A 17275-nucleotide genomic window follows, 5' to 3' on the forward strand; every position below is an offset into this window, starting at 1 on the left:
GTCTATTGCAACACCTTTTATGATTTTCATTGGTTGTGAGACAGAAACCTTTCATTAAAATTATTTGCTCATTGATAGTAGAGTGTGATTTGTTCATGCTAATGCAGTGGGTATCCTGTTTACAGCAATATAGATTACCCTCAACACCATTTAGCAACTTCTATGTAATAAATTACTGTTAATTCTTGAAATATTCAGGAATATCACCACTGTTAAATTGCATATTGATGTGTTCTAGTGACACGTTTGCACATTTTAAAAAATTAGCAATTTAGACACAAATACCTATGATATAGAAAATAACAAAAATCTTTAGAACGATGTTTATATTAGATAAACCTATCTTTTTCAACGTACTATTATACATTACAACTCCAGAATTTTCACCCTAATGTTTTATAGTCCCAGCACTTCTACTTTGAAGGCGTCTGATCTCAGTTCCAAACTAGCTGTTTAAACAAGCTTTAAGATTTTGGGGTGTGAAAATGCTCTTCCTGTGCAAAATGACCACCTCATATTATTGAAAGCATTTCTTAAATGCATTGGGAAAAGAGAGAGTGGGAATAGATTGCACAAAGGATCTGTCAAAGCACCTGTCTTTAGTGTACTTCTTGCTATTCTATGATTCGTGTAGCTGCTTAATCATCTACAAGCCTTTCTTCCAACTACCTTCCCATTATTTTGGGAAAGTTTCAAAATTTTTGAGAAGTGAACTGCAACAGTGAATTCTGGAAAGTAACTAGGTTTACAGCTATTTATTAATTCCGGAAGTTAGACACAAGGGAGCTAACTTGGCTGTAGAAGGGAGAGGATTTCATTACATGCTTTTTAAAAAGAATATACATGACAGTCCTCACAGGACTACTTTACAAAAACCTATGAAAGTAGTATATTCCAGCAATAGTTATATGCGAATTCATTTGCAATTACAATTTCCAGTCTAAGGTAAAATAGAAGTATATGCATTGCGTACAACATAATTGTCTGTGGTAAAGGGTATAGACAAACTATATCCTGCATTTGTACAATTGGGATAAGAGTGCTTCAGAATACATCCAAGTAGCACATACATTTGCCTAAACCCCTTGGATATAAAAAGGGATGCAGTTTAGAATTTGATAGCATTATATACGATAGTACAAACACTATAAGCAGGCAATTTGTCAAGTTTTGTCTTTTATTTTTGCTGTTTAACTGACGAAGGAGCTGAACAACACAATCACATAGATGTTGTTATCAGGTCCTACTCAAGTGCCTGGTTATTTGTCTTCCTGAGAAGCCCATAATTATTATTAGACAGGATATTTAAGAACAGCTTTCAGTTTGCAGTATTATAATCAATTGAACAATCAACACAATCAAGAGAAAGAAAAAAGCCCTCGAGGTGCCTCATATTTTTTTTTATTGCACCAAGAGTTGCAGAGAATTAACTGAAGCTTTTAAGTTTTATACAGCTGTTCTTTGGCTAAGACCACCTTAAAAGCTTTCATCCACCAGGAAAAGGTTGGTCTGAAGGATACACTGACTTTTCTTTAAAAAAAAAAAAAGCATTATCTACCTACCACTGAGGAAAGAAGCAACCAGGCTTCGGTTATTGAAGAAATAAAGAGAGCACAAAACTGGCATAATAGTGTTAAATAGCAATAGAGTGGAAGAACTGAATTTGGTAAAGTCATTAGCTGTTATATTCTGGAACACAGAGCCAGCCACTGGCAGACTATAGAAACCAGGATACTGCACAAAATTAAAAAAAAAAATCCATCAGCGAACAAGGCTTTACTGACAACTTTCCACATATATTTTTTAAAAATAAGAACACAGCAGACAGTGTCACGTAGTAAAACAAAATGGGATTCATTAAAATGGGTATTAAAAATATTAGAAACTAATACAATTGTAGAATTTGGTGGGAGGACTCTTAGGGCCTCACTCAAAATAATTGGCCTTAAAAGCAACCAGGCAGTGTGAGACATAAAGAAAACACAGAATCAGAACAAGGGGATAAAGAGGAAATGGGCAGAGTAAATACTAGGCAGTGTCTTTGACTATCACTATCACCATATGTTCTTCTTCTAACTTTCCCAATGTTCTTAATGCGGACTGGAGGTACTGCTGAGAAAATTCACAAGGGGGAAAAGCATAAAGCATGCCTGTGCTGTCCCTGCCCTTTGCCCCTCCCACAGGCAGGCTGATGACTCCTGCAGCCTGTTTTTGTTTCAAGTAAGAGACCAGGTTCCTGAGAAGCCGTCTTTGTAAGCCAGGCTCCGCCACGGGGAAGGTCCCTTCAGAACTTGCTCCTTGAGCAGCCTGGGTAGCTAGTAACACAGCGTAGCCATTAGGGCTCCCTTGCTTGATACGTCGAGTTACTTCATCTAGTTTGGGTTGATCCAACCGAAGTCTCTGAGCAATCTTAAGCTGTGTTAGCTTTCCACCAGACAAATGGTCTTTGAGAAGCCCGTTGAGGACTCCCAAGTCTCCTTCAAGGATGTGCATAGATGTAGGGAAGCAGCTGTTTTTAAGGACAAGGAGCCCGTTCCAAGCAAGCTGAAGGGTATGGGCATAATCGGATAATGTTTTTAACTTCTTTGTTTCAGATTTGGGCTCCTCATGAGCTTTTGATTCAGACTCACCAGTTCGGTGATTGCGTTCACTGTCTCTCTTTTTAGGCTGAGGAGGATCAGAGGTTTCACGGTGAGGTTTCTCCTCCAACGCATGTCGATTATTCTGCAGCGAGTTATTTTGTTCTTTCTCTGCGGTAGATTCGGTAGTGTGATTCTCCTTCCGAACCCGATCTGGGCTGCGGTCTGCTCCTGGCCCACCTGCTTTTGTCCTGGCTCTCTCCTCATATGGCGAATGAGTAGTCCTGCCACGGTCATTGGAAAGGCTACGACGTTTACGCCTTTCCTCCCAGGGCTTGAGAACACTACGGTCACTATCACTGCCCCAACGTTCTCCACTCCGGCTGCGTGCTGAACGACTGTATGCCTCCAAATTATTTCTGCGCTCTGCATTTTTGACAGAGCTGGCCCAATCGGCCTCTAGAAAGCTCCTTTCTCTGCCTGAGTAAAGGAGATGAGGAGGAGTCCTATCCCTCACCCTTAGGTCTTGCTCCAGACTCCTATGCCTGCTATAGCTTTCAGGGAGTAATTCATAGTGTACAGGAAGTGGTGCAGGTTGGTACTGCTGAGGATAGCGGGCTTCCTCAGCTTTAGCAAAATCCACTCTAAGTCTCCTGTCTGGACCACCCAAAGGGAAACCTCTCATTTGTGCACAGGCCGCTTGAGCAGCATCTAAACTCTCGTACTGAATATAGGCAAAACTGTCCCCCTTTACATAGTCAATAGTCCTGATGCTACCAAAGCGATCAAACTCCCTAGCAAGAGCAGCTAGGGAAGTACTTGGACCAAGGCCACCAACCCAAAGTCGGGTAGTCGGGTTGGCTTTCCCATAGCCAATTTTGATTGGGTTCCTGCCAACAACCCGCCCGGACATGGCAACCTTGGCCCGATGTGCCATGTCCAGGTTTTGGAACTTAAGGAAGGCATAGGCTCCACCTTGGCCCCGTTGCGGCCTCTTGATCACCACTTCCTCAATGATACCATATTTTTCGAAGGCACGCCTGAGTTCCACCTCAGAGACACTGTGATCAAGATTGCCAATGAAGAGATTCCGGGTAGCTCTCTGGTCATCTTCTGGCATTAAATCCTCCTCAGCCACTAAGGGATAACTGTAAGGACGGCCCCGTTCATCGTATAACCCATAGTAATCCAGCACCCTCTCCCTTTCTCGAGAAAGTCCCAAGGCAACAGCTTCCAAGGCAAATGCTGCTGCAGCAGCTTGAGCGTGTCGAGGTCTAGGCTCTCTCAGCAAAGGGCTGGCAACAGGAGACAGCGATCTCTGTTTATATGGATATACACCATGGATAGGAGGGAGAAATGCCAAAGGTTCGGGAGAGGGGGTAGGCGGAGGGGTACGGCTCCGTCGGCCCCCTCGCAGGTACACAGGCTCCACCTTCAGAGGCCGTTCATAAAGGAGAAGCTGTCGGGCTCTGGCATGCCGTCGTGCATCGCGGGCATCTGCCGGGTGCCTGAAGTTAACGTAAGCCACACGGCCGAGTTCAGGCGTATGGGACAGCTTGACGCTAATGTCGCTGGCACCGCCGCTAGCAAATCTCTGGAACTGGCGAAAGAGACCATCCTCCAGCAGCTGGTCAGGTAAGGCCGGGCCCAGGCCGCTCACTAGCAGAGTCTTGTAGTCGCTGGAGCCAGGAGGCTCCCCTGTTAGAGTCACTCCGGCCGGCAATGCCAGGCCAGGGGCCAGGAGGAGCGACGGGGCCACCACGGATGGAGGCCCACCCAGAAGCAAGGAAGGGGCAACCACCGCCGCAGCCGTCACTTTGCTCTTGGCCAGGGCCAGCGCCCGAGAAGACGAGGACGGGGTGGGCAGGATGGCAGGGGCCGCGACGGCAGTTTGGCTGCTGCCGGTCCTGGCGCTGGAGGAGGAGGAGGAGGAGGCGGCGCGGTGGTTCGAATCGCCTCCGCCTCCCGGCCGCTCCTCCCCGCGATGGCTCCGCGAGCTGGAACCGCTAGCGGCAGCTTTATCCCGACTGCTGCGCGACGAGGCGGAGGTGGAAGCGGATGACGAGGAGGAGATGCCCGAACTCCGGTGTGGGCCCCGCCGGCTGCTGCTGCTGCTCCCGCCGCCGCCGCTCCCTCCTCCTCCTCCGCCCCCGCTGGCGCTGCTCTCGCGCTCTCGAGGCCTTTTGGTGGAGGAGGCGCCACGTGTCCCCCCGGACCCGCCCGGGCTGGAATCCCGCTCGGTCGCCCGCTTCATGGCTTCGGGGCCCGCGATTCAAGAGGCGCCTCCGGCGGCAGCTGCCATCTTGGACAAAAGGGAACGAGCGAAGGCGGCTCTGCCCAGTTGCCGCGCCGTGCGCCTCTGCGACGTCATCATCCCGCGCCTCCTTGCCTGCCCGTCAGTCTGAGGCAGGGCCGCGGTGAGAGGCGGCGCGGGTGGGTGTCTCGCGCCCTGTTCCCTTTATCGTCCCGCGAGCGGCGCCCTGGCTTTCTATGACGGGCGTCCTGTTCGTTCCCCGCTGGCCTGGCCTTCTTTTCCCGCCTTCCAGCGGACCAGGAAGCGGAGCCATAGAGCGGGCGACCGAGGGCTGGGAGCACACAACCCTGCAGGCCACTGACTAAAGCGGGGGACGCCTGCTTAATATCAAACTACAGTGGTAGCCGCAGGCGCGGACCTGTTTAGCTGCCCTCAGAGTTAGAATCGCTAACATGGAGGGACGCAGGCTCCGGCTCCCAAGTACGCAACTCTCGGATCATCAGAGCGGACAAGAGATGCAGTAAAAAGTGGTGTTACGGCTTTTTAAATGCAAGACGAATGAAGGCAGTTAAGAAGTCCGTTATTAAAGTAACCCAACAGAAATTCAATTCCCGTTTTTTGCTAAACGACACTTGCGAAGACGCGCCGAAATTACTTGAATTGTTTGCAGCTGCAGTTTAAAGCATATTAAAAGGGAATTACCGTTCCATTTAATAAAAACAGGAACTTTTTCAAAAGTGCTTTTTACATCAGTTAACTTAATAGTAGGACAATCCCAAGTAAGAAAATCTAGCTTTTTAGTTGTCTGCCGTGCAGACATTCGTAACCTTAATAGGTTCGTTTATTTTCTTCTAATAAGGTTTGTAACAAATTGTCCTGAGTTTTCGGAGGGGTGGCATACAAGTCCAATAAATTATTTATTTATTGTGTATGCAGTTTTCAAATTCAATTTCAAATGATTTATTGTGCATAGGCATAGCATCACATCTCATTTCATAAATTCCATTTTTAAAAACCCTATAAAGACCTTATCAGGCTCACACCAACTATTTTTCTATATTACTTCAAAGTATTTACTAAATTAAATAAGTTTCTCCTGTAAAGTTGCTTTCCTCAGTTTTCTCATGTTTAATTTCTGGTGAATAACGTTCTGCAAAATGCCCTGTCCAATAGCTGTTCCCTGCCAAATCTGTTCAAATGATTCCACATCAAATGAACTGGAACTCCTGTATATATTTAAACCCTGAGGAACTTCCCTGAGCAAAACTAACAATTCTGAACAGTTATCTCTTTTTGTAACATCTCAGTGCTTTCACATTTACATTGGTTAAAAGTGAAGAAATTCTTGTTCAGTTTTTTTCTTAAAAATGAGTCACATGGATTTAATTCCACCCTGAACAGAAAAAAAGGTACAATCTGAAATGCCCATACCCAGAACTAAGAGTCAACACAACACAATTTGCTTTAACAGTTTATATTATGTGCATCATATGAAAGTAGAATTCATCCTCTTTAAAAAAAATGGTACATCAGTATATCTTCCCCTTCTGCCACTGCATATTTGTAATTGAATAAGAAAGGATTGTCATATGTACTGACAGTGGAAGTAAAGACAGAAGGAACACCTTTCTTACTCAGAATAATTAACTCCTATGAAAGATGTGCAAGATGAGCACTTAAAACATTTAATTTTGATATGTAATAAGTGTTCAGCATTTTAAAGAATGGAATGTAGAAAGACAGTAATAATAGCAAATGCAAGCTATACTGTCTCATAGGTCATCTTCAAACCATAGGTCATCTTGAAACCATTGTTGCTGGAAAAGTGCAACCTAGTCATAACACTAATGCCAATTCTTTTAGTTCAACTGACACTAGGTTTCATAACTTTTATTTAAAAATCACATGTATGTCAAAGTCTTATAATAAATCCAAAACAATAGAAATAAAAACTTAAAGACATGACAAGGCATCTGAACCAGCATCGCAAGAATCCCTTCAATTTGATACTTGAAACCTAGTTAAATAAGTTACAAAAAAAACCCAGCTTTCCGGGAAAGAAAAAGTTTAACGTAGTTTGTGTATCTTGCTAATTAATAGAGGTCACTATGGTGGTCAGAGATCTGTCCGCGAACTGGCAGCTTTTGGTGCATATTTAGGCATCAGTTCATTGATTTTACGAATGTAATCTGATTTTTCTGCACAGCCCTTGCATGTTTCACCCCAGTCGTCGAGAATTTTTTTCAATTCTTTGACTCTTAGTTTCTTTAGGTCCACAGTACTCAAGTCAATCTGTTTATCTATGAAAAAAGGAGTACATATTAGTACAGGATGCATTAATAGTCTAAGTGTTAGATGATTAATTTCTGTAATATATTCTGATGCCAATCATTATTCAGCAATTGTTCTCACACATTTTAGAAGGAACTATTTCCAGTTAATGATAGACAATGATGAAAGTTATTCCCCAAATTTGTCCACTATTTCCCCCTTTTTTGTCTCTTGTTGGAAAAAAAGATATACTTACTGGAGGTTATAAAGGTATATTATTATTGTTACTATACTTATCTTGTACTGGATAAATATATGGATTTCTTTAAAAAACAAAAGATTGCTTCAGGTCAACTTTAATGAAGAATGCAAGTTTTCAAACCGCAAATCTATACAGGTACTCCTCAACTTACAATTCATTTAGTGACTATTCAAGTTACAACTGCTCTGATAAAAGTGGCTTACGGCCATTTTTTCACACTTACAATTGCAGCATTACCATGGTCAAAATTTGGATGCTTGGCAACTGGTTTATATTTATGACAGTTACAGTGTCCAGTAGGGGTCATGTGATAAACTTTTGTGATTTTCTAATAAGCAAAGTCAATGCGGAAGTCAGATTCACTTAAGTGTTATTAACTTTAACAACTGCACTTAACAACCATATTAACAAATGTCTTAAAGTGTGGCAAAATCCACTTAACATCTATCTCACTTAGCAACAGAAATTTTGGGCTCAATTGTAATCACAAGGCAAGAACTACCAATAGTACTACAATTGGGAACAAAATAAATTGTTAGTAGATTTTTAGTATCATAAAAAAATAAAGAAATGCTCTTGAGGAGCATCCAAACCGGCAGCTGATACAGAATGTGGCAGCACAGGCAGTTATATGTGCTCCTAAATCAGCACACTTTATACTTCTACTCTACAAGCTGCATTGATAGCCAGTAGGCTTTTGGATTCAATTCAAGGTGGTGGTAATGACCCATCAAAGCCTACACTGCATGGGGCAAAGTTAACTAAGGATCTGTCACTGCCTAATTATATCCACTATCCTATTGGGACCAGCAGGAGAGGCATTTTATGGATCCTATCTATAAAAGAGTGTCATCTCCCTGGACCAAGGAAGAAAGCATCTTCTGCCATGAAGCCCACACTATGGAACATCATTCCCCTGCAACTCAGATTGGTCAAAACCGCCTGGCTTTTAGGAAGGCCCTGAAGCAGTGATGGGCTACGAGCTGGAACGCTAAATTGCGCTCACTGCCGTGGCTCGTAAGTTCTTGCGGGACCAGCGCTATTTTGCTGCTGCACCTGGGAGGTAGCAAAATCGTGCACAGAGCCACAGGTAAAACCTTGCTGAAACATGGGCGCAATTTTGCTACCGTGGCGGTGAGTGCAATTTAGTGTTCCGGCTCGTAGCCCATCGCTACTCTTAAGTCTATTGTTGTGCTTGGGTATCTGGCAATGGTGGGCGGCTTTTCTAATGGCTTGTTGAGCTTCTATAAAGGTAGTTCTGCTAGTGATAATCATAATTGTTTTTGTTTTGGAATTATTACTTATAGTTTTACAGGTTTGTATACTGTTTTAGCTTGCTTTTAATGGATTGTTGTTTTTAACTGGATGTAAGCCTCCCAGATTCAATTCAGATGAGATGAGTGGCCCTACAAATAAAACATATTATTACTATTATTTCCAAACATTACCAATTTGGTAATGAAATGTTTTAGCTGATAAACATACACTTGCTGTATTTACTTGGAATATATTTTACTCAATGAGGGTTATTCTCAGTAATTTTTCTATTATCTTTATCCTACAATATTTTCAATATTTAAACTAAACCTTTTCCCTTTTCTGATAGTACAATCACTTCAAGTGATCCAATAAAGCAAAATACTGAAATAGTGACGACAGAAAAATAGATATTCTTCTCAGAATTCATTACCACAAAAATATTATAATTTAAGGAGGAAACAAGCTCATGAAAGATTCTATGTAGTCTCCAAATCACTTCATATATTTTGAACATTTCTGTGACAATATTACTACATTAATATAACTATTACAAATCAATAGAGTTGTGCTATGTTCCTTCCTGCTTCAAACGCTCGACTATCATCCCAGTGCCAAAGAAGCCCTCCATCAAGGAACTGAATGACTACAGACCAGTTGCTCTAACATCTGTAGTTATGAAAACCTTTGAAAGGCTAGTGATGTTCCATTTGAAAGCCATCACGGATCCACTGTTAGACCCCCTGCAATTTGCATACCGAGCAAATAGATCAACAGATGATGCTGTTAATATGGCTCTACACTACATCCTTCAACATCTTGAATCTCCAATGACCTACGCCAGGGTCCTCTTTGTGGACTTCAGTTCAGCATTCAATACCATCGTACCGGACATTCTCTTAACCAAACTAAATCAGCTAGCGGTACCTGAACACACTTGTAAGTGGATCACAAGCTTCCTAACAGACAGGAAGCAGCAGGTGAAGCTAGGAAAAATCACATCAGATATATGTACAATTAGCACAGGTGCCCCCCAAGGCTGTGTACTCTCACCACTTCTCTTCTCTCTATACACTAATGACTGCATCTCATACGATCCATCTGTTAAACTACTGAAGTTTGCAGATGATACAACAGTGATCGGACTCATTCAAGACAATGATGAATCCGCATACAGACGGGAAGTTGAACAACTATCCTTGTGGTGTGACCAGAACAATCTAGAACTGAACACACTCAAAACCGTAGAAATGGTGGTAGACTTTAAGAGAAACCCTTCCACCCTTCCACCTCTCACAATACTAGACAACACAATATTAACAGTAGAGACCTTCAAATTTCTAGGTTCTATCATATCTCAAGACCTAAAATGGTCACCTAACATCAAAAACATCATCAAAAAAGCACAACAAAGAATGTTCTTTCTGCGCCAGCTCAGGAAGCTCAAACTGCCCAAGGAGCTGCTGATTCAGTTCTATAAAGGAATCATTGAGTCTGTCATCTGCACCTCTATAACTGTCTGGTTTGGTGCTGCAACCCAACAGGATCGACACAGACTTCAGAGGATAATTAGAATTGCAGAAAAAACAATTGCTGCCAATCTGCCTTCCATTGAGGACCTGTATACTGCACGAGTCAAAAAGAGGGCGGGTAAAATATTTACTGACCCCTCACATCCTGGACACAAATTGTTTCAACTCCTACCCTCAAAACGTCGCTACAGAGCACTGCACACCAAGACAGCTAGACACAAGAAGAGTTTTTCCCGAACGCCATTACTCTACTAAACAAATAATTCCCTCAACACTGTCAGACTTTCTACTAAATCTGCACTTCTATTCTATTAGTTTTTCTCATCATTCCTATCACCCATTTCCTCCCATGTTGACTGTATGACTATAACGTGTTGCGTATATCCTAAGATTTTTATTAATATTGCTTCTTCATTGCTTATTTGACCCCTATGACAATCATTGTTGTACCACATGATTCTTGACAAATGTATATTTTATTTTATGTACGTTGAGAGCATATGCACCAAGACAAATTCCTTGTGTGTCCAATCACACTTGGCCAATAAAATTCTATTCTATTCTATTCTAATACTGCTCTGTACTTGTCTGCATTCGGACTCTTGTGAATAACAAGTAGTACATAAATATATAAGTACGGTTCCCCTTGAATTGAGTTCTGCTCCAGATGATGTTATGGCTTTTTTGTTTGGTTGACAACAATATGTAAATGATTAATATTGCAACCTTTGGGGATGATTTCTTAGTTTCAGAGTTTATCCTACAGTCCTGGGAGTTCTTGTGGTCCTCCAAATATTAAGCAAGCCCAATCCAATTAAATTTTTTCAACATCAGCTAAATCCATCTAGCTTCGACAAACTGCTGTGATTTACAAATATAGTGAAATGTCCTTTTATTCTATGAATCTTAACTGTTGAAACTGTTGTAGTTGGAGGGGTTTTAGTGCAATTCAGCATTTCTCTTATGGCATCATTTATTCCATAACCAACATTTATCTATACTCACCATATTTCAGATCACAGATCTGACTATCTTTCTTTTTCAGCTTCTCACAAATCTTCTCAACAGGGATATGATGACTTAGAGGTTTTGATACTTCATTAGTTATTTTGGTGGCTGCATCACTGGTTGCTCCAATGTAATAACACTGAAGAGAAACAGCAAGAAAGAAATCGGGACATATTTTTTAAAAAAAGAATCAAGACACCTTTTGAGCATCTATAAAATGTATCAAAAGTATAGATAAAACTCAAAGTAATTCTACCTTTGCTTTCTGATAGAACACTTCAACACTGTGTGTTTCTTCCTTTTATTGAAAACAACTAAAAACTAGGAAGACCTTTATTTCATCATAAAATATTATTGTTATATATTGTTTTATAATATATAAATATATATATTGTTACTTAGTTTTATTTAGTTACTTATTACCACTGTTAATCTTCAAAAAATATTAACTGTAACATTTTTCTCATGAGAAAGAAAACTAGGATGACCTCACCTTTGGCTAGTTTTAAGATTATGTGCAATGTGAGAATTCTGCACTGTTTTTTCCCTAACTTAACAAGCATTGCCTTGGTGCCTAAAGCAGTGTTTCCTAACCTTTTTTGAGCCGTGGCACATTATTCATATTTTCAAAATCCTGGGGAACACTGAACGGGGGTCCGGGGGGGGGGGGCGCTAAAGAAAAGTTTGGACAAAAAAATAATCTCTTCCTCCATTTCACTCTATTTCTCCCTCCCTCTTTCTCTCTCTTCCTTCCTTCCCTTCTTTCTCTCTCTCCATCCCTTTCTTCCTTCCTCTTTTTTGCTCTCTTTCTCTCTCCCTCCTTCCCTCCCTCTATGTCTTTCTCTCTCCCTTGCTCTCTCTCTGCCTCTCTTGCTATCTCTCTTTCATTCTCTCTCTTTCTCTTTCTCTGTCTCTCTTGCTATGTCTCTCTCTTTCTCTCTTTCTATCTCTTTCTCTCTCTCTCTCTTGCTATCTCTTTCTTTCTTTTTCTCTCTCTCTCTTGCTATGTCTCTCTTTCTCTCTCTCTCGGGTGGGGGTTGGGGGCTAAAGAAAAGTTTGGACAAAAAAAATATCTCTTCCTCCATTTCACTCTATTTCTCCCTCCCTCTTTCCATTGTATCTCTCCCTCTTTCCTTTCTATCTCTCCCTCCCTCTTTTCTTTCTATCTCTCCCTCCCTCTTTCCATTGTATCTCTCCCTCCCTCTTTCCTCCCTCCCTCTTTCCTTTCTATCTCTCCCTCCCTCTTTCCTTTCTATCTCTCCCTCCCTCTTTCCTTTCTATCTCTCCCTCCCTTTCCTCCCTCCCTCTTTCCTTTCTATCTATTTTCTTTCTATCTCTCCCTCCCTCTTTCCATTGTATCTCTCCCTCCCTCTTTCCTCCCTCCCTCTTTCCTTTCTATCTCTCCCTCCCTCCCTCTTTCCTTTTTATTTTCTTTCTATCTCTCCCTCCCTCTTTCCTCCCTCCCTCTTTCCTTTCTATCTCTCCCTCCCTCTTTCCTTTCTATCCTTCTCTCCGTCCCTCAGCGGCGGCAAAGAAGAAGGAAGGCAGGCTGCAGAGGGCACCAAGGACAAGAGCGCTCCCTCGCTCCCTCGCCCTCTGACTTCCCTCCCTCGCTGCTGAAGGGACGAGCGCGCGCGGGCCTGTTGCAAGAAGTTTTTGTTTGTTTGTTTTTTCCTTCCCCCGGCTCACGGGAGAGAGAGAAAGAAAGAGCGCAGCCAGGGAAAGCGGCCTCGAGCCGAGTGCGAACTGCAGGATGCGGCAAAGGACTCCTTGCCAACCAAAAAGGGGGTGGGGGTGGTGAAGGCAAAGCCTGGGAGGCGGGGAAGGGAAGAGCGGGAGACCCCCAGACAGAACAGCTGAGGGGAAGGAAAGACGGAAGGAGGGAGGGATTGAGAAGCGAAGCCAGGGAGGGCTGAGAGAAAAGGGGAGCGGCGCACGCGAGAGAGGGGGGGGGGCGGGCTTTCCCGAAACGGACGGAGAAAGCCCTCTCTCGCAGCAAAAGCGCTCCCAGCCAGGGGACTGCGAGAGAGGGCATTCTCCGTCCGTTTCGGGAAAGCCCGCCCCGGCACCCGCAGCGCCCCGCCCAGCTGGAGTTTCCCTAGGAGCTCCGCGGCACACCTGGCTGTGTCTCGCGGCACACTAGTGTGCCGCGGCACACCAGTTGGGAAACGCTGGCCTAAAGTAAATAAAAACATCTAAATATAACCAATCCCTTGTTTTCAAACAGATCAATAATATACAGAATTCAGAAGTGATGCTGTTAAATGAAAAGGGGATATGAGCATTACTTGTAGTAGCCATTTTTTTCAAAATAAATGAAGTCATACCAAATCAACTAACTCCTAGAATACTCATGGAAACATTGCTCATAAGAACCCAGTAGTAATATTTCTCAGGAATGTTTGGGATAATTTAGGTGGGTGTGCCAGCTCAACTTCTTTTCTAGAGAAATTAAAATCACAAATGCTCCATAGATCAAGTAAAATTGATAACTATACACTGCATGCATTTACAAAATATTTTCTAGGGTTGATTTCTTTTTCTTGTATTACTCAATTCCTGTTGAATTTGCTACTTCCTGATTTGTTAGCTAGCCTAATTAAAAGTGCTAACTAAAACATAAAATTATCTAGGACAGAGATGGCTAACCCTTTTTGTCGGTGCATGCCAACAGTGTACCTGCATGACAACATGCCCACCAGTCTCCATAATACAATGTGTGTGATCCTTGCGTATGTGTGCGACCGCCCACCCGGTGCATTATTATTAATGCTTACAAAACGGTTTTCTTTTCCTTTTGCCTCTTTGCAGAATTTCAAAAGTTCTTTTTCAACACTGTTTGGTGTGAACTCAACATTATTCTCTTGTAGTGTCTGATAGAAAGTTCTCAGGAATGACACACATACTGTGAAGGAAAAAAAATACAGTTTAACTTTATTAAGAATTTAAGGTGTTTAAACAAAAATGAACACTGCATGAAAAAAAGAACATTAATGCAGAAAATAAGCTACTGGGGAGAAAAAGAAATATTCAGATGATAGTATTAGTGTAGCAAAAAGTAGTAAGTTATTGTAAAATGAGGTATTGTATTTCCATGAAAATAAGATCCGGTTTTGCATTTTTTTGAACCCTGAAATAAACGCTTGGCCTTATTGCCATGCACTCAAAAGCCCGATTAGGCTTATTATCAGGGGATGTCTTATTTTGGGGAAAACAGGATAGTTGAATTAGCAAGTGCTATAAGTAATAGACATTGCTGCAGTACTCTATCTTTATTCAAGGATATCAAGTATCTTAGTACTTGATTCTATTTGCTCATCTGTAAGCCTTGTCTGTTTTCAAAAAGGAAAAACCAGGTGGTAGACAAAGTAATTCTTCCTTCAACAGAATGAAGAATGATACACAAGTCCTATCTGGTAACAAAGAAGAATACTTTGTTCATTGCAACTTTGTTAAGTTTATGACATTGCTTTTAAGCCTCACAATTTCTATTTATATAATCAAAGTATTCATTTTTTATTTATATTTGGATAGCAGACATTTTTTTATTTCAAATGAACAACAATGCTCATTTTCTCAAGTTATAAAGATAGGAGAAAAATAAAATATTTGTATCTCAGTCAGCATCTTCCATTTCCAGACCTTTAAAGTTTCCAGAAGCAAAGGGAGGAAAAATGTGTGTCATTTGAAAGAAAAGTGAAATATAATACAACATATTTATAACTTCCCCAGTAGTTATAGGAATGAATACACATTTCTTTAATTGTCTTGATTAGTTTTCTGTGCTAATAACAAAGCCCCTAAAAGATACTGGCTGATCAAATTCTTACTTTTCTCTTTTGTTGAGACAGCAACTAAGAGGTGCTAGTTTCTGAAATGGGGAAAGATATCCTCTTTTCTAGAAATCTTTGCTAGAAATCCCAAATGTGTTCTGTTTTATTGCAGTATCAGTGTAGATATAGCACATTATGCAAACAGTTAACAAACTGTAGTTATTTTTGTAATGCTTAAATATACTACTGAAAAGGCTGTGACTAATTTTAATTCAGGTTTGATTGATCATGGAACAAAGTTAGCGTAAATGAAAGTGACTAACCCAAGTGTCAGGCAACAGAGAACCAGGAAACACAGAAGCTTCACTTCACCACACCTGGTTTAATTTTATTTGTAGTTATTAGAGAACTCAGAGCAGCTTAGACAGGGATCCCCATAAGGGGAGGCTGGTTTGGTTTGGAGTGTATGACTATCCCCAAATCACTCACGAAGTTTTGAAAGCTAAGAGTGGGAAACAGCTTCTAATCCTACACTATGCAGTAGTTATAGAGGAAGAAGAGGAGAAAAAGAAAACACTCTTCAAACTAGTAATCACTTACAAAAAAAGAACAAAGAATACCCACGACTGTCCCTTGCACTATAGTGATTGACACAACAGTTACATCTCCCTACATATCTCAGTCACCTTAAATCCCAAAGTCAAGATTAGAGAGAAGTTAGCTGCACTGAGGTCTCTTTACTAGCAGGTGCGAAACTAAACGCTTTTCGCCTCATAGAAATGCTGCCAAAAACTTTTAACGTTTTTCAGAAACCCGAACCTCCTTCTTCTCTCTCCCTGCCTCAGTCATGGAAGCAGCCCACCTCCTCCTCCTCCCCCACCTGCCCAAGCCGGGGGCCTTCCGGATAATTGGCACCCTTAATGGCCCCCAGCCCTAAATCGCAGCCGTGGCCACTTTTCGAAGGGGCTTCAGGCGGCCACTTCGCCAAGCCGACTTCCATCCCAAGGGGACAGGGACTCCAAAGCAAGCGGGCCTCAGGATAACCATTTTCCAAAGAAATTCCATATTTAATACTTTGGCAGGGTCGAAGCTCCGCAATAACCCCGCGAAGTGGCTCACATCCCTCCCGGTGGGGGCAGACGAACCCCTCGGGAGGCGGAAAAGCTCCGCCCGGAGCCCCCACTCGCTCCGATGGGAGCGGAAGCAGGTAGGCTGAGGCGCTTTCGGCTGGCTTCTGCCCTTCCCGCCCCAGCCAGCGAAGTCCTGGCGGTCCCGCCGCTTCCACTCCTGGCTGTTGCCAGCTCGGCGCAGCCCAACTCACCTTCGCAGTCTCCCTCTCGCAGAGCGTGGCTGTCTCCGGGGAGCAGGATCAAGGCCAGCGCCGCCCAGAGCCCGTTAGCCGCCCGCATCCTCCTTCCCACAAGCCCGAATCGACTGCACGCACGCTCGCTCGGTTCGCACTGAGCCCCTTCACAGCCGGCACCTTGACGACGCACTTTGCCGCCCACTCGGAACCTCATTGGCTGCTTCCCCCTCCTTTTCGCTCTACACGAGAGGCTTTCGTTGGACCATTCTATAACAAGCCTCCACGCTGCTTCTCTTGGTTGGCCCAGCCGTTTTCAGGAAGGGCGAGTTGGCGGCCGCCGATTGGACGAGCTTTTCCGAAGTAAGATGACAGGCACTCATGTGCTGCTAGCCGTAACCAATGGCGGGACGCTGGCTGCGCGGGAGACAGTCACGGCGAGAGAAGGATTGGGGAATCTTAACCCGCGAACGTCTGGGGCGGCGTTCTCGCGCGTGTCGACGGGCTCCCGTAGGGGTCAGTTCCGCAAAGCCAGCGCGGAGTACGGAATCCGCCTCCTCCGAGCGTGAGGACCCACCGAGTGAACCCTCTACTCTCGTCAAGCAGCCTCATTGCAAGTGGGCTGCCTTAGACAGTCTTAGGCCAGGCGGAGTAGGCAAAGTTGGCTCTTCTATGCCATGTGGACTTCAACTCCCAGAATTCCTGAGCTAGCATGAATGCCTCAGGAATTCTGGGAGTTGAAGTCCACAAGTCAAAGAAGAGCTAACTTTGCCTACCCCTGTTTTAAGCCTTCCAGCTCCATAACGCCGCGGGTCACAGTCCAGCACGGGGAGAGTGTGGCTTTCGGGAAGGCTCCTTGGTTTTAAGGGGAGTTATAGGTGCATGGATGCTCGAAGCCAGGAAAATGGCCCACTCGGGATGAATCTTACTGACATAGGCTGATAGCCGTCAGCTTCTGGTCTGGCGTCTGAAATAAAAAGAGCCAATCTGAGTCAGGTCAGCGGGACTCAAGGTTTTAGTTTTCTGAGCTTTTGGA

General features: G+C 43.3%; 2 protein-coding genes across 2 annotated transcripts; both read right to left on the reverse strand.

Moving 5' to 3' along the window:
• Positions 1-740: 740 nt before the first annotated feature.
• RBM15B (RNA binding motif protein 15B) lies at positions 741-5134 on the reverse strand. Its single transcript, XM_070738727.1, has one exon. It carries the CDS (start codon positions 4831-4833, stop codon positions 2029-2031), a length of 2805 nt encoding a protein of 934 aa, XP_070594828.1. The 5' UTR covers positions 4834-5134; the 3' UTR covers positions 741-2028.
• A 1157-nt stretch (positions 5135-6291) lies between these two features.
• MANF (mesencephalic astrocyte derived neurotrophic factor) lies at positions 6292-16471 on the reverse strand. Its single transcript, XM_070738735.1, is given in 6 exon segments — positions 6292-7133; positions 11161-11302; positions 13941-14068; positions 16258-16372; positions 16375-16434; positions 16436-16471. Coding segments are annotated over 6 exon segments (651 nt in total). The 5' UTR covers positions 16457-16471; the 3' UTR covers positions 6292-6948.
• Positions 16472-17275: the final 804 nt, after the last annotated feature.

The sequence above is a fragment of the Erythrolamprus reginae genome, chromosome 2 (assembly GCF_031021105.1).
Source record: "Erythrolamprus reginae isolate rEryReg1 chromosome 2, rEryReg1.hap1, whole genome shotgun sequence".
Lineage (NCBI taxonomy): Eukaryota > Metazoa > Chordata > Lepidosauria > Squamata > Dipsadidae > Erythrolamprus > Erythrolamprus reginae.

Bases quoted from the DNA above. Each gene is read 5' to 3' on its own strand.
- RBM15B (XM_070738727.1), bottom strand. From the start codon at position 4,833: ATGAAGCGGGCGACCGAGCGGGATTCCAGCCCGGGCGGGTCCGGGGGG.